This window comes from Rhinopithecus bieti, unplaced genomic scaffold (assembly GCF_001698545.2).
Source record: "Rhinopithecus bieti isolate Rb0 unplaced genomic scaffold, ASM169854v2 scaffold_79532, whole genome shotgun sequence".
NCBI lineage: Eukaryota > Metazoa > Chordata > Mammalia > Primates > Cercopithecidae > Rhinopithecus > Rhinopithecus bieti.
Genome location: NW_016830370.1, coordinates 224,238 through 246,265, shown reverse-complemented (window position 1 = coordinate 246,265; position 22,028 = coordinate 224,238). Strand labels below are relative to the sequence as shown.

General features: G+C 57.7%; 1 protein-coding gene across 1 annotated transcript in view; it reads right to left on the bottom strand.

Moving 5' to 3' along the window:
* CTBP1 (C-terminal binding protein 1) overlaps nt 1-22,028 on the bottom strand; it is a 35,131-nt gene that overhangs the window by 4,820 nt on the left and 8,283 nt on the right. The window contains 8 exon segments of the mRNA XM_017865400.1: nt 175-576; nt 6,370-6,489; nt 6,763-6,819; nt 6,921-6,953; nt 8,751-8,886; nt 8,888-8,916; nt 11,960-12,119; nt 21,395-21,549. Of these exon segments, the coding sequence (XP_017720889.1) occupies nt 175-576; nt 6,370-6,489; nt 6,763-6,819; nt 6,921-6,953; nt 8,751-8,886; nt 8,888-8,916; nt 11,960-12,119; nt 21,395-21,549 (1,092 nt within the window).

Sequence of the window (22,028 nt, the reverse complement as noted above, 5' to 3'; positions counted from 1 at the left end):
GTGTCTGCTCCCAATGCGCCCACTGCCAAAGCAGAGGCTGTGCACAGGGGTGGAAAGGGTGCATGAGCCCCTCGGCCCACACCAGCCGCCAGCCACACCCCCCCTGCAGCCTGTCCACAGGACGTGACATGAACCACTCAGTGTCAAATGGACCATCAGCGGGTCTCCACTCACCCCACACACGCCCTACGTGCCCAGGTCCCTCCACTGGCCTGCTTTCCGGTCCACCCATCGATGTCTCCGGCATCTCAATTCCAGCCACGACTAGGTGGAGACGGCAAAGGGGGCAGGAGGGAACCTTCCACACCAGGGAGGCCCCGCTGGGCTCACGTCCTGTCCCCTTCGAGTGGAGTGGCAGAGAAAGCCATCCCGGGCAGACGTGCCTGCCCCGACCCCAGCAGTCCAAGGCTGGCGTGGGCCCCAGCACAGGAGCCATGGAGCCAGAGCCACTACGTCTGGCCGGCTCCTCCCCGGGGAAGCGTTCGCAGGGCGCATGCGCCCACCGCGAGCCAACAGCACGGCCGCAAAGGACACAGGAACCCAAGCCCACCAATGCGGTGTCTCCTGTATCGCCTCAGAGAGAACCGCTGCACAGGAAGGAAGCAGGCTGGGCACTGGGGCAGGTGGGAAGCGGGCACAGTTTCAAAGGCGACAGCCAGGGCAGGCCTCCCTGAGAAGACCAAGCTTGCTGGAGACATGAGGGGATGGGAAGGGAGCCGGAGAGCTGGAACAACGTGTGCGAGGGGCCCACGGCGGCGGCGGCCTGAGAGCCAAGGAGACTAGACCGCCAGGCAGACAGGGCGGCCGGACGTGGCCCAAACGCCCAGGGGACCCCCAGTCACTTGGGAACAGCCTGGGGGAGGCTGGGAGGCCAGTCAGAAGAACTGAGGACCGTCTAAACACACTACATCCTAGAAAGGGAGGCGCCTGTTCTACGAGAAGAAACATGGCGGCTCCTTTCATCCTCAGGGACAAGGCTGCTGCAGGAGGCAACGGTCCGGGGAGGAGGGCTCAGCAGGCGGAGGTGGGAGCAGCAGTTCCGAGGTCAGTCACAGCTGGAGTACCTGGGCAGCTCCCCAGATGCAGGAACAGCCCCCGTCTGTCAGCACCCCCTGCCAGGGATCCCACCGAATGGGCAGGAGAGGGAGGAAGGAAGGGAGATAGGCAGACACAGAGAAAGGCACCTCCCACAGCGCAGAAAGCAGAAAAGACGCTGTTTCCCACTGTGCTAAACAGAAAGCCCCAGGGAGTCGGGCTGCCGGTGGCGAAAACCAGCTAGAGCCGCAGGCCAGCACCGGCCACACCTGACACAGGAGAGCAGTGGCTGTTGGGGCGAGATGATTCTTCACTTTAGTCTCTGCCATTCTTTTCCATACGATGTCTGGCTTATGATAAGAAATTATGATGATGCAAGTGAAGAAGTAGGAAGATGTGGCTTCTAATTAGAACAAAACACTAGAGGCGGACAGACCCGCAGATGACCAAGGCTGGAATCAGCCAGCAAAAGCTCCTAAATAACTACTATAAACATGCTCAGAGATGACAGCAAGTGTTGATGTAAACAGCAGAAAAATGGAGGATTCTTGAAGATGAATGGCAGCTCTATAAAGAACCACACAGAAATTCCAGAACGAAAACATCCCTCTGAAATGGAGCTCCCTGGACGAAGCTAACAGCAAGAAAAGGATCGGGAGCTTGAAAGCACGGGCTCAAAGTCAGCAGATGGCATCCAAACAGAAGCAGAGAGAAAGGAACTAAAAACCTTTTTTTAAAGAACAGGCCGTGGCGGCTCACGCCTGTAATCCCAGCACTCTGGGAGGGTGAGGCGGGTGAATTACGATGTCTGGAGTTCGAGACCAGCCTGGCCACCATGGTGAAACCCCATCTCTACTAAAAATACAAAAAGTCAGCTGGGCGTGGTGGTGGGTGCCTGTAATCCCAGCTACTCGGGAGGCTGAGGCAGGAGAATGGCGTGAACCCAGGAGGTGGAGATTGCAGTGATCTGAGATCGCACCACCACACTCCAGCCTGAGCGACAGAGCGAGACTCTATCTTCTACCAAAAAAAAAAAAAAAAAAAAAAAAAAAAAAGGCAAAACACATTTTCAGACAAAAGAGGAGGGAATTGTTCGCTGATGAGCCACGTTTCTAACAGAGTCTGTAGCTACAGGAACATGATGCCCGACAACAGCCAGAATCGGGGGCGGGATAAACAAGGCAGAAAGGGTGGATGTGTCGGTCAATATTCAAAAACAAAAGTTACTGAAAAATTCCTTGAAAGACTCATGACCAATAGCTTCTTGTATGGTTTTCCGCACAACAGACGTGGAAGATCGGCCCAAGGGCAGCAGCCCGAGGGTGAGAGGAGCCACCACAGGCCTCTTACCGCCCTCGAAGAGGCTCCACAGGTTATGCCGGATGGCAGTGAGTTATGAAGGCATATCCTAATCTCTAAAGTAAAACTAAACACAATCACTAAGCAGTCAGTATAGATTAAAAAGCAACAACAGATGCGAGGAATCATTTAACACTTGATTAACATAAAAGAAGGCCAGAAAGGAAACACAAGGATGAACAGAAAACATGTAGCCAGACGACACTGAAATCCAAATGAGCAGCAATTACACTAAAAATAAATGAACGGAGCACTCAAGAGGCAAAGACTGTCAGACTGAAAAAAGAAAGAGGAACCAACTATAAACTATTAATAACAGACACACTTTAAACACAAACACAGAAGCCAGGTGCCATGGCTCACACCTGTAATCCCAGCACTTTGGGAGGCCAAGGCAGGGTGACCACTTGAGCCCAGGAGTTTAAGACCATCCTGGGCAACATAGCAAGGCCTTGTCTCTACCAAAATAATAATAATAATTAATTTTTAAAAATTGCAGTGGCACGAACCTATAGTCCTAACTACTTCGGAGGCTAAGGCAAGAGGATCTCTTGAGCCCCAGTGCTCAAGGCTGCAGCAAGCCATGACTGCACCACCACACTCCAGCCTGAGTGACAGAGCAAGACCATTCATCTGAATGATGAATATAAGAACAGAGATAAGCTGAAATTAAAAGGATGAAAAAAGACATACCACATATAAACACTGATCAAAAGAGCTGGGATGGCTACCTCAACATTAGACCAATTAATTAGACCACAAAAAGAGCGAAAGCAAATGTCCTACTTAATGGTGAAATATCAAAAACTTTTTCTCCCATATCAAGACAGTAATAACTGCAAGTCACTGCTACTGACGATTGTAGCTAATGCAAAAAGGCAAAAATAAAGAAATTAAAGAAATAAAAGGCACAGAGATCAGAAAGGAAAATGTAAATCTGTGTTTATCTGCAGGTGACACGGCAGTGTGTGCAAGAGAAAATTCAAGAGAATCTGTTTTTGGCAGAGGCAGGTCTCATTATGCCATCCAGGCTGGTCTCTAACTCCTGGTGATCCTCCAGCCTTGGCCTCATAACTCACTATGATAGCAGGCACAAGCCACTGCACCCGGCCTAATATGGAGAATTTAGAAGGCTGTGGGATATGAGGTTGGTTTACAAAACTCAAGTGTATTTCTACCCACTAATAACCAAACATCAAGAAACAATTAGGCTGGGCACAGTGGCTCATGCCTGTAATCCCAACATTTTGGGAGGCCAAGGCGGGTGGATCACTTGAAGTCAGGAGTTCGAGCCTGGCCAACACGGCAAAACCCCGTCTCTACTAAAAATACAAAAATTAACCAGGTGTAGTGGCATGCGCCTGTAATCCCAGCTACTCAGGAGGCTGAGGTAGGAGAATCATTTGAACCCAGGAAGTGGAGATTGCAGTGGGCTGAAATCATACCACTGTACTCCAGCCTGGGTGACACAGCGAGACTGTCTCAAAAAAACAAAACAACAACAACAAAATTTGTAACAGCATTACAAATGCCAAATACCCAACAATAAACTTAATGAACTACGTGGAAACCTTCTACTGATAATGATGAAACACTGTTAAGAAAAGTCAAAATAAATGGAGACATCGTATTTGTGTCCCGAAGATTCAATATTAGGAAATCAGCGCTCCCAAAACTGATTTTAAGGACTCAACAAAATGAAAATTGATGAGCTGATTCCAGAATGGAAATGGGAATGCACAGCAGGACGTAAAATAGCCAAGACCCTTGTGAAGAACATGGTGGAAGCTGTCAAGGCTCACAACCGTGCAGACAGCATAACACGGGAGAAAGGGAAGAAAAACAGGCCCACGGAACAGAAGAGTCCAGACAGACCCACTCACACGTGGCCAACTGCCTTTCCGCAGAGGAGCCACGCCAACGGGAAGGAGGGTGTCTCAGCGCATCGTGCCGCAGGGACCTGCCATCCCGGGAGAGGGCGGGCCGCGACCCCAGCTTCACACCAGGCGTGAGTGGCAACCCAGAAGACCCTGGACCTAGAGGTAGAAGCTTCCAGAAGAAAACACAGAGAACCTGGATGACCCTGGGGTAAACAGAGATTCCTCAGGACACAAAAGGTATTCACCGAAAAAACGGGTGATACGCTGGGCTTCATAAAAACTGAAATGTGTTCTCGTCAGAGCGATGTCAAGAAAGTGAAAAGTCAAGCCACGGGCTGAGATATTGGTAAACATGTAAAAACAAACATTTTGAAATTATAAAAATATCCACAGTGCATGTCGATCTGACAAAAACCAGACACAGACCACATGAGGGCTCCGTAACCAACATGGAAAAGACTGCCAGAGGTGCTCCCAGTGGCCAGGGGTACAAAGAGGTGCTCGACCCCCTGAGTCATCCGGAAACTGTAGGTTAAAATAAAAATATCACAAAATTCCTGCTGGAAGGGCTAGAATTACACAGACTCCAACACGGAGTGCTGGCAAGGATACGCGGCTGCCGGAGTGTGACGCCGTGCACCTGCCTGAAGAACAGCAACTCCTTCCACGTGAACCAACGTCCTGCTCTGGGACTCAGAAACTCCACTCCTAGGTACAAACCCAAGAGGCACGAGTCGTCTATGTGCACATGTGTTCACAGAAGTTTTGTTTGTGATACTGGCCAAAAGCTTAGAAAATGCATCACCAAGAGTCTGGAGAAGCGAATCGTGCTGTGTTCACGTTATCAGAAACTGGGGGTCATGCGAAAACACAGAGACCTGGAGGCATCAGCCCGACGGACAGGAGGCCGACACAGAAGGCTGTGTGCCCGCGACCCCACCTCGGCAGAGCTGGGGAAGGCCCTCTGCTCTAGGAAGCGGGACCCAGGTCATTGCGGGGCCGCAGCGGGAGAAGGGGCCCGAGGGAGCTGCGTGCAGAAGCCTGCTCTCTTGACGTGCTGGCGGGTTCTTTGTACAATGTTTTCCTGTGTGCACCTAAGATAGTGCATTTTTTTCAGAAGAAAGGAAGGAAGGGAAGGAGGGAGGAAAGAAAAAAACAAGGAGACGTTAAGTCACAAGCACCAGAGCCTCGTAGAGCAGAAGTGGCCACCCCCTCGTCTGCACCGAGTGGCAGCAACACCGTGAACCACACACTGCCCAGGGCTTCCACGTTCCTGTAGTCACCACACGCGTGGATTCCACGCTAAGAACAACCCACACACAGGGTGTGCCCAGCAGAGGGCAGATCGGGACAGGCACACCCCGGGAGAGCCTGAGTGGCTGGTGCCCAGCACGGGCCCCGCCCAGAGCATGAGACTCTCCCAGAGGGTGGGGATGGGGTTCAGGGACAAGGGCGAGGGGCAGGGGGGCGCAGGTGCCAGGTGGGCGGCCAGGCTGGGGTAGGGGTCCCTGTCCACGAGGTAGAGGCTGCAGCGTCAGGGAACTTGTGTCCCTAAGGACAGAACTGCTCTCCTCAGCTCCCCAGGCCGAGGGAGCTTTGACCTGGCCTGGGTCACCACGAGGTCACCACAGGCAGAGGGGCCACGCCCAGAGCAAGGGAAGCAGCCCAGCTGCCCCAGGGACGCCTGCCTGAGCGCCCACAGGACGACCTGGGCCACTGCAGGGGAGAACGCCCATGGCAGACCCCCACAGCCTGCCAGGTCCACCCTGCACTCCCCAGGACGCCAGGAGCCACCCGCACTCCTCAGGCCAGGCCTGGGTGGGGGCCTTGGTAGGTGGGGTCCTCAAGGAAGGGGGTGGCCACAGCCCTGCCCTCTGAGGGCATCCTAACCTGGGTGCTCCAACCCCCACTCAGCACGGGGCCCTGGGAGGGGCCGGCTGGGCCCAGTTCCACACTCAGCCTGGGCAGGCGCCACCCTCAGGCCTCAGAGTGGCCACGGGGAGGGTCTGGGGCCTTCAGGGCTGGAACCACAGACCCCAACCCCAGGAGAGACAGGTTACAGGACTCTGGAGACAACACCCCCACCTGCTCTTACCAGGGGAACTACAGACATCCCTGGCCACACACAGACACAGCCCACAACCCCCCACATCCCACAGTCCCTCATACACCCCAGGTGAGGTGTCAGACCTGTGGCTGCGGGACAGGAGGCGCCCTGCAGGCAAGGCACACATGAGGCCCCTCCCGCCCTGTGGGCTTGCTCTGGAGACAGCTGAGGCACTGCCCCTGCACAAGGCCGGTGGACAGCCCACGGAGCTGAAGGTCCACAGAGCCCCGAGTCCCTGGCCCCTTCTGACCTCTGCCCCGACCTGGGCTTCCTACCCACCCTCCCTCCTTCCCTCCTTCAACAAACCACACACGGACCATGGCCGTGAGGTGGGAGGGGCCGCCCAGGCCTCAGAAGGGCAGAGGTATGAGGAATGGGTACCTCGGGGCTCCGGGATCCTCACAGGTTCCAGCCAGCCCTGGGATCCTGGTGGGGGCACTAGCAAGGCCGTGAGAGATGTGTCCAGGAAGAAACAAGCACGTGTTCCATGTGCATCCGTAAGCCAACCTCTCCCACTAGCCCAGGTGTGTCCGCCTCACTGAGACCACCCGAAACATCTGATTCCCCAAACGCTGCCGGGACAAGGACAGCGGTCAGCAGGAGTGGGCTGCCTGGATGTTTGGGAAGTTGGGGGCCGGCCGGTCAACGGGATCCCCGGCAAGGCAAGGTCCTCGCATCCCCACGGGGCCTCCTGGGGAATGGCGCAGGCAGCTCCTAGGAACCCACGATCTGGGGAGACAAGGCACCTGGGCCAAGGTGTCCGGAGGGTCTTCAGAAAAGGGACACCACGCCCCACCCACCCTCTCTAAGAACCCTCTATGGGAGCACCTTCCCACTTCCCACCTCACACCTGGGCCCCGCCCAGAGGCGCCCCCGTGACCTCGCTTGGCCTCTCCCAGCTCCACTCTCTCAAGACACGGCTCTACTCTAGGATCACACACATGTGCGCGCACACACACACACACACACGCTTGCTGCTCTGAGCTCAACCTGGGCCTGGCTGTGTGGGGCCTGCTCACTGCTGCGTGCCGGACCCAGGATGGTGCTGGGCCCAGGACAGGCGGCTGCAGAGCGAGTGGGCAAATGAAGAGCAAGGGGTTGCGGAGGGGCAAACCACTCCCTGGGGCAGGGCCGGCTGCTGGTGACAGAGGAGGAAGCCCACAGCTGCCCGAACCCCGGCCCCAGCGGGACCCACGCAGCCAGCTCCAGAGGCCTCAAAGGGTGAGCGCGTGCTAGACCGTGGTTGATGTGTGTGCCCACACGTATGCCCGTGTCTATCTGCCCATGTGCCCATGACATCAGTGTGTTTCCACGTGGTATCATGTGTATGCTGTGATATCCATGTGATGCCCATGTGTGCTGTGTGATATCTGTGTCCTGTGACATCTGCATGTCCCCGTGTGGCCCATGTGTGTGCTGTGACGTCCACATATGATGTCTGAGTCCACGTGTGTGTGACGTCCGTGTGATGTCTGTGCAGGCCCGTGTGAGACCCATGTGTGTGCTGTGTGAGGCTGTGGGTGCTATGACATCCGTGTTATCTGTGTGTGCCCGTGTAAGGCTGTGTTGTGAGGTCCATGTGTGATGTCTGAGGCCCACGTGTGTGCTGTGGCATGTGGGACATCAGTGCAGGCCTGTGTGAGGCCCACGTGTGTGCTGTGACGTCCGTGCAGGATGTCCTGGTGTGTGCAGTTGAGTCGTGTGAGGCCCACGTGGCTGTGGTGTTGTAATGCTTGATATCTGTACAGGCCGTGTGGTGCGGTGACATCCTGATAGGCCGGTGTGAGACCATGTGTGTACTGGTGATATCTGTGTGGGCTGTGGGGATGTGGCTGTGACATCCCCGTGTATTCACGTGTGTGTGCCTATGAGGTCCCCATTGTGTGGTGCGTGTGCTGTCCATCGATGTCATGTCCTGTTGGCCCATGCAAAGTCATCGTGTACTGTGGCATCTGTGTGCCATCCGTGCAGGCTGCCCATGTGTGCTGTGGACCGTTCGTAGGTGTGATGTCAGTGTGTGCCGAGTGACTGTGTGAGCCCACTACATGTGCTGTGGTGTGTGAGGTCTGAATGCAGGCCGTGTGGAGGAACCCATGGTGTGTGCCGTCGATGTCTGGTGTGAGGCTGTATGTGCTGTGGCGTCCGTGTACGTAGGGCAACACAGATGGGATTCCTGCCTGGCGCCTGTGCGGTGCGCGCACTCAGTCCTGTCCTGGGTTGGGACTGGACACCGCAGCCCACACCCACCGTTGGGCCTCTCCTGGGAACGGCTGAATGAAGCAGCAGTGCCCGACACCCAGAAAGGGCACAGACGCGGGAGCTGGGCTGACGCACCGATGTCCGATACGATCCGCAAGGTCTTCCCCCACGATCCTGGCGGCGCCGGACGCCACCGTCGCGGATCTGCTTCGACGCTCTGACTCGCGTGCCCTCCCGCAACGCCTGGTGCAGCCAGGTGGCCCCGCCGGTTACAGGTTCAGGATGCTGGCACAGCGTCGAGTCAGCCCGTCTCCTCCACAGACGCTGCAGGCACGTGTGCGACCGGCAATCGCCGTGGTGACAAGACACATGGCGGGTTCACCTCCCAGGCCAGGCCCAGCCTCAGAGGAGACACCAGGGCCACCGTGGCTGGAGCAGGTTTGGAGCTTCCCGAGGAAGAAGCCAAAGGCCATGTCCCCAAGGCCACCCTGGGAGGCCACGAAATGAACGCACATCTCCCAGGCTCACGGGCAACAGAGCACCTGGCCCGGCACCTGTGCCCTGTGGCTGGAGCCCCACCTCCACTTTAGGTTCACGCGGCAGCACACGTATGGCAACTGCTCGGTGTGTGGTGGGGCCAGGGCGTTAAGACGCTGCCCTGACCCCTCCCAACTCAGCACTGGGAGCCCAGGCAGAGACAAGCCCATGTCTCCCTGCGTCACCTCGCCGCCCTGATTCCTCCAGGGGGTTCCTGCTGGGAGGCTGCGGCCAGGTCAGAATCTGGGTGCTGGACCCACCTGCACACCCCTACATGGACATCCGCACATGTCCTCAGGCCTCCCCCAGGCCAAGCCAGGCCCCCGCGGCCCCTTCCGCCCTCCATGCCCTACACCCTGCAGTCAATAACACTGAAGCTGGAGCCATTCCTGGAAAGCAAATCCATCCCATTTCTCCCCAGTGGTCAGGCACGCCCATGTGTAACCCCTACTGCCCGCTCCCAGCCTTGTCCCAGAGGCAGGCCCTTCCCCGGCCAGGGCCCCTCCCTGAGCCTATTTATCCTCATCCCTGGTCTGTCCCCGGCCAGCGACTCCCCTGCATGGCACTTCCCACCCCATTCAGATGATTGCACTCCTGTGTCCAACTGGCGGTCCAACTGGCTGTCCATCTCTCTGGGGAGGGGGAATGGGCAGGCGGCCAGGACAGGGCTGCATTCATATGCCCAGAGGCTGGACGAGACCATGTGGTTCTGCAAGGCGTTCCGAGGGTTCGGGAGGGGGCCTGACATGGGCCAGCGCGGGCAGGCGCTACACAAGGCCAAGGGTGGGATCCTGCATAGCCCCCAGACACAACTCACTTGGACATAAAAATGTTAAACAAGGGAGACTGAGGGAGAGCCAAGCCAAGCACCACACGAGATTGGAAGAAAGGCCTCCTGACTGTGGGGCATTGGAGTGTGGGCCAGATCCCAGGGGTGCCCCAGACTGTGTCCCTGGCTGAAGAACAGAGCCCGGGGCTGGGAAACTCCACAGGCAACGGAAATGGTAAACAGCGGGGGTCGCTCAGAAAGCGCCAGGCCCGCAACCGACACCGCATAGCTGGGCCCGCGCCCAACACCGTAGAGCCAGGCCTGCGCCCGACACCGCAGCCAGCCTTTCCCAGGATGCCACCACAGAGACAAAGGCGGGAGGGGGCTGGCACACAGCTTTGGCCCATGGGCATCGGCGGAAGCAGCTGAAGCCAGCGCAGGAGAAGACCCCCGAATGGAGGTGTGGCTTCTGACACCACCTGCGTCTCCTGCAGGAACACAGACGGTTCCGATTTTGCAATGCTGTATCCTAGGAAAAGGGAAGCAAAACCGTGAAGCGCTGGCCAACCGTGGGCAAGGACAGGGTACGACCTTGCCTGTTACCAGCATCGAGGGGAGGAGAAAAAACAGACCGAGGCTGGGTGCGGTGGCACAAGCCTGTAATCCCAGCACTTTGGGAGGCCGAGACGGGTGGATCACGAGGTCAGGAGATCAAGACCATCCTGGCTAACACGGTGAAACCCCATCTCTACTAAAAAAACTAGCCGGGCAAGGTAGCGGGCGCCTGTAGTCCCAGCTACTCGGGAGGCTGAGGCAGGAAAATGGCGTGAACCCGGGAGGTGGAGCTTGCAGTGAGCTTAGATCCCGCCACTGCACTCCAGCCTGGGCAACAGAGCGAGACTTGTCTCAAAAACAAAAAAAAAAAACCACCACCAACAACAACAAAAAAAAAACAGACGGAGCCTGGCAGAAAACAGAAAGGGCGCTCCACGCAGGACGGCCAAGCACCACCCTGAGTTTGTTCTATTAAGTATCTGTGCGTGGGTGCAGACACATAGGCACGTTCCGTGTGCATGTGTAGGTGCATGGGTACGGACGTGCATGTTCTGTGAGCGTTCCATTTGCTGAGTACATGAGCACAGGTACAGACGTGTCTGCGTGTTCTGTGTGCTGAGTGCACGTGCACGGGTGCAGACGTGCGTGTCCTCTGAGTGTTCCATGTGCTGAGTGTACGTGAACAGGTGCAGATGCATATGCGTGTTCTGTGTGCTGACTGTGCACATTCTGTGTGCTGAGTGCACGTGCATGGGTGCAGATGTGTGTGTGTTCCGTGTGCTGAGTTCACGTGCACAGGTGCAGATGTGTGTGCATGTTCCGTGTGCTGACTGCATGTGCATGGGTGTAGATGAGTCTGCATGTTCTGTGTGCTGAGTGCACGTGCACGGGTGTAGGTGTGTGCGTGTTCCATGTGCTGAGTGCACGTGCACGGGTGCAGATGTGTGCGTGTTCCGTGTGCTGAGTGTCCATGTTCTGTGTGCTGAGTGCATGTGCATGGGTGCAGATGTGCGTGTGTTCCGTGTGCTGAGTTCACGTGCACAGGTGCAGATGTGTGTCCATGTTCTGTGTGCTGAGTGCATGTGCATGGGTGCAGATGTGCGTGTTCTGTGTGTGTGTTCCATGTGCTGAGTGCATGTGTACTGGGTTGCGACACACCCCGCTGTTCCCGCTGTGTCTTGGGACAGAAACCTATGAGCGCTATTACAGCCACGCTCTGACGCCCCTGCCCCTCAACCCCAGGGCCCCGGTACCCAAGCAAGGGGCACCAGCTAGACATGCATGCAGACTTGTGTGAAGCGGCAGCTGGATTTCCTACTGCCCAAAAGAGAGGAAGTGCCCCGAGGTGAGGCTCCGTGAGGAACAGAATGGCTGCGGCCCCACGCTGGCCCTAGATGGGACTGCAGCCACCGCCAGTCACACCAGGCAATGTGCAACGGGGTCCTCGGTGTGGCAGCGAAGCCTCCAAGGATGAAGCAAGACGGGGCGGAGCTCGCATGAATGGGCACAGGAGAGAATTCGGAGCCGGCCTACCTAAATCCCCGGCCGACTTGATGTCAATGTTGTCAAAACCACTGCCGATGCGGACGATGATGCGGAGGGCTTTGAACTTCTCCAGGTCCTCCCTGGTGAGTGTGATGGTGTGGTACATCAGAGCCCCCACGGCCTCATTCAGGACCTACAGCGAGGAGAAAACACATGGGCTGAGGCCAGCGCCTGCAGAGCCTCAAACCTGGACCTTCGGGGATGGGGCTGAACCTGGCTGGGAAATTAGCCTGTGGCCCTCAGGCTCTGTTCCCCAAGCACCAGCCTGGACACTGTGGAAGGCCACGTGAATACCTCCCCACCATGCGCTATCCCTCAACCCCTGCCTAGGCACCCGAGTCCCAGCAATTCCCGCCGCAGCCTCCTCAGCCATGTGCAGGCTGCAGGCTGGCACTGGTCAGAGTCACCTGCTTCCCACTGTGGTGGCTGAGATGTTTCCTTTTGAGTGTGTGCCCCACCTTGAGACTCTGCCCAGCCTTGTGGAAGAAATGGGGTCGCACTAGGCAAGGACACAAGAGGGGGGTGCAGCCACACCCAGGAAGGATGCTGAGCAGGTGCGGCTGGGTGGGGGCAGCCGGGGCACCTGAGACCTGCAGGCCCAGGGGTGCAGGTAGAAAGCGGTAAGTCCCCGGGGCACACAAGCACATGGGCAGAGACAGGCAGGGGCCACCCGGCCACAAGGACACAACCACAGGAGCACACACTGCCCCCGTGTCGCCTGAGAACCCACCCAGAAATGCTGCCCACAGCGGGCACACCATGGCTGGCAAAGGCTTGGGTTTGAGCTATGTTTCATAACAGTCATGCTTGTGATTTCAGTTTCCATGCAAATTCTAGAGCCGGAACAATTCCGACAACCGGACCTTGGCACACAGCACAGCAAGCCCAACCCTGGGCGCATCCACTACAGCCAACATCAAGGGTTGCGTGTCACAGCCAACCCACGCCCTACCAAAGGGCTCCCAGTTTACCCAGTCCGGGGAGCGGGGCAGATGGGGGTGCAGAGGCACATAGGTGGAGAAAGTACCCTAGGCGCAGAAAGAAGAACCACGCACGGCGGCACTGGGCACAGGGTGGGGGTGTGTGTGCACCACCTGTGCATCTACCCACACCCGAAAACACCCATCCACACACGTGCATCCCACACTTGTGCATGACAACGCCCACCCGTGGGTATAGAGAGGCTCTATGCAAACGGCCATGGCTGAGGACACCAGGACACGTGCAGGCCTCATCCACATAGGCACGTCTGAGTCCCGGGAGACACCACTGAGCCTCCCGTGAGGACGTGACTCCCACCCACCACCTGCCAGCGGGGCCCCAGGTACTCCTGACCGACCCACACCACGGGCTCAGCACAGAGACTGCCGGGGCCTAGGCAGCCTCTTTCCCTCCCTTCCTGCCGTGCATGGAGCCTGCCGATCCTGGGCGGGAGTGCCAGGGTTGCTGGACCACAGGGTGTCCTGTGGGAGCTGACCCTGCTCAGGCCCTGGGTAGAGCAGCTGGTGTTGGGCAGGCACACATGGGCGGGATGAGGACAGCCCCCAGGAAGATGCTCACCACCCAGCTGCAACCCCTTCTCCTCCAGTGCCCGGACCTCCAGCTCGGCCAGAACAGATGGTTCCCTTTGAGGTTGGCACAGCCTCCCTTCCCTCCTGCCCATTGTAGGGGACCTAGAGGATAGGACCATGGGGGACCACGCAGACCAGGGCCATGGCAGAGGCTGGGCAGCAGGGCAGGGGAGCCCCGGGTTGGCCTGGGCGTTCTCCAGGACGACGGGAAAGTTGGAGCAGCTCGGCTGCAAGAGGCAGGGAGGCATCTGCCCAGATCACAGAGGAATGGGTGTAGCACTCATCAGTTCACGGACAGGGCTGATGGCTGCCCCAGGCCTCCTGGGAAGGCTTTAAGGCTGCCTATGTGCAGACCCCTGGTGCACCAGACACGGTGTGGATGGGGTGACCCCTGGTGCACTACACCTGACCAGATGTAGTGTGGACTGGGTGAGGCCACGAGGACAGCACGGGCAGAGGCCAGCAGTGGGTGACTGGTGCACGGCCATGGGTAGAGGCGAGTGATGCAGCCAGAAAGACCCCGTGCTGTGTGGATTGGAGGTGGCCGCCCACACACCCAGGAGGTACCTTGGGCAGCTTGGCAGAGCAGCTGCAGCTAAGAGGGAGTCACTTGCAGGTGAAGCTTCGTCAGCACCCACTGTGGGCAGGAGGGACTGTGCATGCGAGTGGTGGGCAGAGGCGCAGTGGGAGAGGGGCCATGGGGTAAGGGCGCCAGACATGAGCCCGAGGGGCCGGCCTGGACAGCTGGACATGCAGGGGCTGCTCCCATGGTGTGCGCACAGAGGCTCAGCATGGACAGGCTGGACGGACCCACACCACACAGGCCTGTGTGTACGCAGGCAACAAGCTTGCTTTCACCCTGAGCACCGGCCATGGGCTTTGAAAAGTCGATTCTGAACTGCGGCACGTCCCCTCCCGCACGTTCGGATCAGACGGCGATCGATTCACGTGAATATGAAGAACATTCATGTGTGCGGCCTTAAGGTTGCTTCCTGCGCTGGCTCTTCCGCGATGAACGTTTTTTATCTCATCGAGATAAGTTCCGAGAAGATGAAACGTGCGCCGGCCGAGGGCCTCCTTCGGGCTCTGGGCGCGCTCAACCAGCTACAGAGGCTGAAGACCCAGCTGAGCTGTGAAGTGCAAGCTGCCTCCCTGACGAGGCTTTACTCACTTGCCTGGACATGCTTCTTAATACACTTTTTTCAGGACCTTGCCCTTTTCCTTACTGAATATATTTTTAACAATGTACTAAGTGAACGCGTTCTCACTACAGGAATCTGAACATGGCTCGGAGACCCCATGCCCCGACCACAGCCACGTACCCGGTTGGCCTGTGCTCAGCTGCAGGGCCAGAGCCGCTAGTGTGTATGCTTTACACGTGGTGGCCACGTCATCCACAGGTCCACAGGCCAGGGTGCCACAGCGGCTCGTCAGCCTCGGGGTCTACCTTCCCGTCCCCCTCATGGCTGCCACATGGCTGCTCCACCCCGCCTACTGCCTCGGTCTCCCATGGAAGAAGTCTGCAGGAGGTGGGTACAGCCAGGTGTGCTCCTTTAGAGCAGGACCCAGCAGCCTCCCAGAAGCCACCCCCAGCCAATACCCACTGGTGTGTCCCCTTCACCGCCAGGGGCTCAGCCCCCCTCTGCTCAGTGCCCTCAACTCCAGTGCTCAGAGCAGGCCTGGGGAAAGCCGGGTGCCCAGGAAGCCTGGCTGCCACCAGGCTGGAAACAGACTCCAGGACACCAGGAGGCTGCTGGTGGCAGCCAACTCTTGGGGGTCAGGAGGGGGCCTGCCAGGCCCAACTCCTGCCATGCAGTTCTGCCACCTGCTTCTCCTGTGCTCAGGACTCAATGACATCGCACTTACCTTTCCAGACCTCGTGCACAGGTGTGGCTTACTCTGAAACTGCTGCTCACATCAGCTCACCATCAGGGCAGATGCTTCTCTACGACACGCAGCCACATGCAGGCCCAGGATGGGGCTGGGCCAAAGACCGCAGGTTTCAGATTTCCAGAGAAACTGCCAAAGCACCATCGAGACTGGCATGGCCGTTTCTATTCCATATGAAGGGACAGGCTCAGGCTCCCTCAACATGGCTGGGGCAGGGCTCAGTGTGGGCCAGGCCAGTGGTTACCGGCAGTGACTGCTGCACCCATGAGAACCCGGGAGGGGCACCCTGGTTCTCATACATCGCTCTGTCCGTACCCAAACGCCACCGCCCTCATCCATTTTCTGCTTGGATTTTTCTGTTTCCTACTGATTGGGAGGAGTCTCTGAATACACAAACTTTTACATTTATTTATATTACAAACAGGATCTCGCCGGACTGCAGTGGTGTAATCATGACTCGCTGCGGACTTGACCTCCTAGGCTGAGGCGATCCTCCGGCCTTGGCCTCTGGATACTCTAGGATTACAGGCACGGCCCCTGCACCAGCTCTGATTATATCAGAGATTCACCCTTAGGCTGGCACACAAATTGAAAATACCCAACCCCTATCTCTCACCTGCTTTTATTTTTAAAATTTGTTTTACTATGTCTTCCTTCTTTTCCTTTGTTTTTTTTAGACGGAGTCTCGCTCTGTTGCCCAGGCTGGAGTGCGGTGGCACAATCTTGGCTGAGTGCAACCTCTGCCTCTTGGATTCAAGAGATTCTCCTGCCTCAGCCTCCTGAGTATTTGGGACCATAGGCATGCACCACCATGCGTGGCTAATTCTTGTATTTTCAGTAGAGACAGGGTTTCACCATGTTGCCCAGGCTCGTCTTGAACTCCTGACCTCAAGTGATCCGGCCACCTCGGCCTCCTAAAGTGCTGGGATTAAAGGCATGAGCTGCTGCACCTGGCCTTGCAATGTTGTTATTTCTAATTGCCATTTAATCAAAGTGATCTTTTCCTCTATAGTATCACATTTTCTACAGAAAGAGTTGTATTTTCTGTATTGTCATAACCTCAGGGAGTAAACACATTCTCTTGCAAACGTTCCTCTAACTGCTCTTCATTCAAACACGTGGTCGCTTCTGTGGGCAGTGAGCATCTGCAGTTGGGGGAGCTGCTGCCGTTCCCAAATGGCTACCCCAGGGGCCCGAGAATTCACCAACTCCCCAGTTCTCAGCCCACACACCTGAAAAGCCACTGCCCAAGTCCTTGCGTCCTGCTGGGTGGGGCCGTCTCTGGTCCTCTGTCCTGCCCACTCTTGGTGGTACCAACACTGCCCAACTGGATCTTCTAGACCTGAGAGTGGGTCCTGGGGTCTGGACATGCACTGCGGGGGCCGCAGTGCACCCAAGGCTCAGCTGGGCACTGGGCAGTCTGCCTGGAAACAGGCGCCAGTATACAGCAATGGGGTATCTGTCCTCTTGCTCCTAGAAGCGACTGTGACCCGGTATTAAGGTCAGAGCCCACGGCAGCCTGTCTCTGTGCCGGCTGCCAGCAAGAGACCAAGGGGCTTGTCCTGTACTCCATCACCATGACAATGCCAGCCTGTGTGTTTTTCCCGGTCACCATGACAACGCCAGCCTGTGTGTTTTTCCTGATCACCATGACAACGTCAGCTTGTGTGTTTTTCCCGGATTTCTATCAATTCGTTTCCCGCACAGCCCCAGCACCTCTGTCCAGTGGGGCTTTCTGGCGGCCTCCCTACCCCCAAGGCCAGGAGATGCTTGTCTTGCAGGAGTGTGACTGTCCAGCTGGCTGCAGGTCGTTGCAGACCACTGCATCCTGTGCCCTCCCAGAGCTGCCCTGCTGCTCCAGGCCCCGCAGCCCACACCGGACGCAGCCTCCGGGCTCCAGGGCTTCCTTTTTCTTGCTCAGCAGTTTGATCAGATGTGCAGTGCTGGGCTGAAAACCCTTCTCCTACGGTAATTCCAAAGCAGGCGGGTGGGGACTGTGCTGAGTCTTGTGTCCTGGTGGGTGACATCCCCCACCCATGGTATCAGTAAAATCCTAATCCTGAACCTTAACAGCAGGCTGCCTCCCAGGCCCCGACATCCTTTCTGTTCTTCCTATGACCACACTGACGGTATCACATTCTCTCCCTCCACGGCACTCAGACAGCAGCGACATCCAAACAGCTATGCGGGAAGTTTCTGCCCAGGGAGGCACAAATTCCTGACTAACAGTGACACATGAAGCAGGCGCTCAGTTTCCTCCCATGCCAAAGCCTGCAGACAGGTGGCCCGCGGCCCTCTCCACAGCCACAAGGGTCCCTGCCTCCTGTCTTGTTGCTCCACGGTTCCCAACACGGCTCCACTCACGGTCCAAGGTGGCTACCCAGGCTCCGCCCATCACAGCTGGCTTCCGGCCAGCAGGGACAGGGAAGGGATGGCAGGGAGAGGCCCTGCTCCCCTCTGTGCTGCAGTTCAGTCCTTTGGCCACCCCTAGTGGCAAGAAAGCATGGGCAGCCAGGTCCTCCTGCAGGACCACACACTGTGAAACAGGGACTCGGCATCCAGGCAGCCCCCTCAGATTCCACACGGAGCCCCAGGAGGCTGTGGCTTCTCTTCCCATCTCTGGCTTCTGCAATTTCCCTGTGTCTTCAAACTTCCTGTTTTTATTAGATTTTCACTCACGTTTTTAATTTCAAGCTGTCCTAGTTCCTGGGGGCTCCTTTCTGCGGCACCTGCTCTCCTTCTGGTTAGGGGCTGCTTCAGACCCCTCCAGGATGCCAGGACCGTTCCCAACACTCATCTCTTCCAAGAATCCAGCTGCGTCCCCTGGGGTGGTTTTCCGTATGTTTACCTTGTCCTTTCCCTGCCCTGGGCTGTGCAGTCTGGGTGGGGAGCAGAAAGTCTGTCTCATGCCAGGGCCCACGCCGGCCCCACCCCGACCACTGATTTGCATTTTATATGAACCTGGCAAGGCAGTTTGGGATTACTGCAATTCTAGAAAAACATCTGTTTTGCCTTAGTTTTCCAATTCGTTGGCAAAACTTCAATGTTGTTTACAATATTGAAAGTTTTCTACGTGCCTCTTTTTCATTCCTACGTGTATATCTTTAATACAAACACAGTTTCCCAATGAGAAAACTGTACCTAACCAAGGGCATTGTCAAAACCGAGCTGGTGCCACACAACTCCCTCAGGTGTGCACCACGGGCAGTTCACCCTCAGCCCCTTGCACGTGTGTGGACACGCCCATGTGATGTATCTACACGCTGATTCCAGACACTGGCCCACCGGCAGATCCGCCACCTGCACCGCGGGCAACCGTTTCCATCACGCTTACCCCGTCACCTGGGGATGAATAGATGATACAGCGTGCACCCCTTGAAACCAGCTTCTTCACTCACCATCGCGCTGCCGAGATCACCCAGGGTGTGGCAGGGACCCAGAGTTCACGCCTGTTGCTGAGGAGGACACTGAGGGAGGTGGCCAGTGTTCGCCCGACCACTCACTTACTGAAGGGCAGCCTGGGGGATGTCCTTCCGGTTAAGGCTATGGTGAGTTAAGCTGCCAGGGAGCATGACGTGCAGGTCTGTGTGTGGACACGCATTCCGAGTCTCTGGGATAAAGGAGTGTGGCTGCTGGGCGTGTGGATATACGTTCCGAGTCTCCGGGATAAAGGAGTGTGGCCACTGGGCGTGTGGATGCAGCACGTTGCGAGTCTCTGGGATAAAAGAGGGTGGCCGCTGGGCTGCATTACAAGCACCCATCTAACCCCATGAGAAACCGTGAAGAATCTTCCAGAGCGAATGCCCCGGCAGAGCTCCCGGCAGACCATGCACATTTTTAACATCAGGTTGTCTTCTGTCCGTTTTGGAAATGCTTTTGCTGTCGTCATCACTTCCAGCCCCTTCCCTCTCTTGTTCTGAAGTTTCTGTGAGGGAGATCCTTCCTCATCTCGCCCTCTCCTGCGTTCCCTCCTTCCCTCCTGTCCACTGCTGCCCGGCCCACTGGTAAACCTGCCCCTCAGTTCCCCCGTTCAGCTTCAGCATTTCTCAGATTCACATCTCATGTTCTCCCCTGACACTGCTACGCCCCATTTCAGGGTCATCAGCTCTTCGTCGGGTGTCCGGCCCGGCCTCCCGGGGAATGTGCTGGGGTGATTGGCCTGTGGGCAGCACGGGGAGCTCCTATGGGCCGGCACCGCTTTCCTGGCTGGTGGGTTTTGTGCATCTGCCTGGTTACCTCTGCTTGAGTCTGACGGACCCTGCGCCAGACGACGATTTCTAGAAATGACCTGAGGCCTGGGCTGACGCTGTCTTCCTCTAAAGGGGCCGTCCCATTTCCTTCTGCACCTGGGGTCAGCAGTGCGGGGTCCCTGAAAATCCAGATTCAAAGTGTCCCAGACGTCAGCAGGCTGGGTGCTGACCATGTGGAGAGTCAGAATCCAGGTCACCCTCACTCCAGGTGTCACCTTTTGGGCCGTGGATATCCCGGGAGGGTCCCACACCCAGCAAAGCCAAATTCAGCCTCTCAGCCACTTCTTCCAGAACACCCAACGCCCCAGGCCAGAGTTGGCAAGGCTCGTCCGTTCCTGCAGGCTCCGGGCCTCTCCGGGTTGCAGCCTGGGCCTGGCCCTATCCCGTGAGCTCCTGCGGGCCCAGCTCTTCATCTGTCTTCAGGAAAAAGCTGCTCTGAATCACAGATCCCTGGCTACGAGGAGCCGGACCGACCCAGCCCCCATCACGGAGGAGCCTGTGGAGCTCCTGAGCAAACATGAATCAGGAGAGCTGCCCAAAGGCCGCCCATTGCTGGACCACAGCCGGGTCGTGGGCAATGCCGAGACCGCTGTGCAACTGGGGCGGGGAGAAGCACCTCACTCCACCCCCGCCACAAAAGGACCTGCTTCCTGGGAAAAACTGAAAACGCATCAAGAAGCCACAGGGCAAACCCGGTGCCCACTTCCCAGTGGGGCGCAAGGGAAACCCCGTGTCCACCTCCCAGTGGGGCGCAAGGGAGACCCCGTGTCCACTTCCCAGTGGGGCGCAAGGGCAAACCCGGTGCCCACTTCCCGATGGAGAGCAGGAGAAACCCCGTGTCCACCTCCCGATGGAGAGCAGGAGAAACCCCGTGTCCACCTCCCGATGGAGAGCAGGAGAAACCCCGTGTCCACTTTCCGATGGAGAGCAGGAGAAACCCTGTGTCCACCTCCCGATGGAGAGCAGGAGAAACCCCGTTGTCCACCCTCCCGATGGAGAGCAGGAGAAACCCGTGTCCACCTCCCGATTGGAGCTCAGGGCAAACCCGTGTCCACCTCCCGATGGAGAGCAGAGAAACCCCGTGTCCACCTTCCCGATGGGAGCTCAGGGCAAACCCCGTGTCCACCTCCCGATGGGAGAGCAGGAGAACCCCGTGTCCACCTCCGATGGAGGCTCAGGGCAAACCCCGTGTCCACCTCCCGATGGAGCTCAGGGCAAACCCCGTGTCCACCTCCCGATGGAGAGCAGGGAGAAACCCCGTGTCCACTCCCGAATGGAGCTCAGGGCAAACCCGTGTCATCCTCCCGATGGGAGAGGCAGGAGGAAACCCCGTGTCCACCTCCCGATGGAGCTCAGCAACCCTGTGTCCACTCCCGGATGGAGAGCAGGAGAAACCCCTGTTCCACCTCCGATGGGAGCAGGAAAACCCCGTGTCCACCTCCCGATGGAGCTCAGGGCAAACCCTGTGTTCCATCCTCCCGAATGGAGAGCAGAGAAAACCCCGTGTCCACCTCCGATGGAGAGCCAGGAGAAACCTCGTGTCCACTCCCGATGCCATTGGGGCGACTGGGACAGAGGGCTGCTCCGCCCCCAGTGGCACACCAGACCCGTTTCGGCCTGGGCTGCTGTGCTCCCATCCTTCCCCACTCCCCTCCAGCGTGTGGTTCTTCCAGCCCCACGCCAGCACGTGGTGGTACCTTCTCGTGGATCTCCTGCGTGGACTGCGCGTCACAGAAGGCCACAGTGGCCACGTCCTTCAGGATGGGCATCTCCACTGTGCAGTCCCGGCCGTCCAGCAGCGCCACCAGGGGCCGCGGGTGCAGGGGCCCATTCATGATTGGAGGTCGGACGCCTGCAAGACAGAGGCAAGGGCTTAGCTTCGCATCACTGCGGCCCTGCGGCCACAGCCCACTCCACGCCACCCACCATGCACGGGCCAGCGCGGGCTGACCCCCGGCGGTTTCTATCCTGTATGTTTTGCTATTTGTAAAAAGTAAATTAAAAATCCACGGGAAAGACAGACTCATGTGTGCCTCAGCTCGCCGACTCGAGTGGACACAGACTGCAGACACCCACCACCATCCTCCTTGGGCGCAGGGCCTCCAAGACCCTCCCAGACCCTCCAAGACCCCGAGACCCTCCCAGACCCTCCAAGGCCCCTCCGAGACCCCGAGACCCTCCCAGACTCTCTGAGATCCTCCCAGACCCTCTGCGACCTTCCCAGGCCCTCTGAGACCCTCCGAGGCACTTCAAGACCCTCTGAGACCCCCCAAGGAACCTCCAGACCCTCCCAGGCCCTCCAAGACCCTCCCAGACCCTCCGAGACCCCAG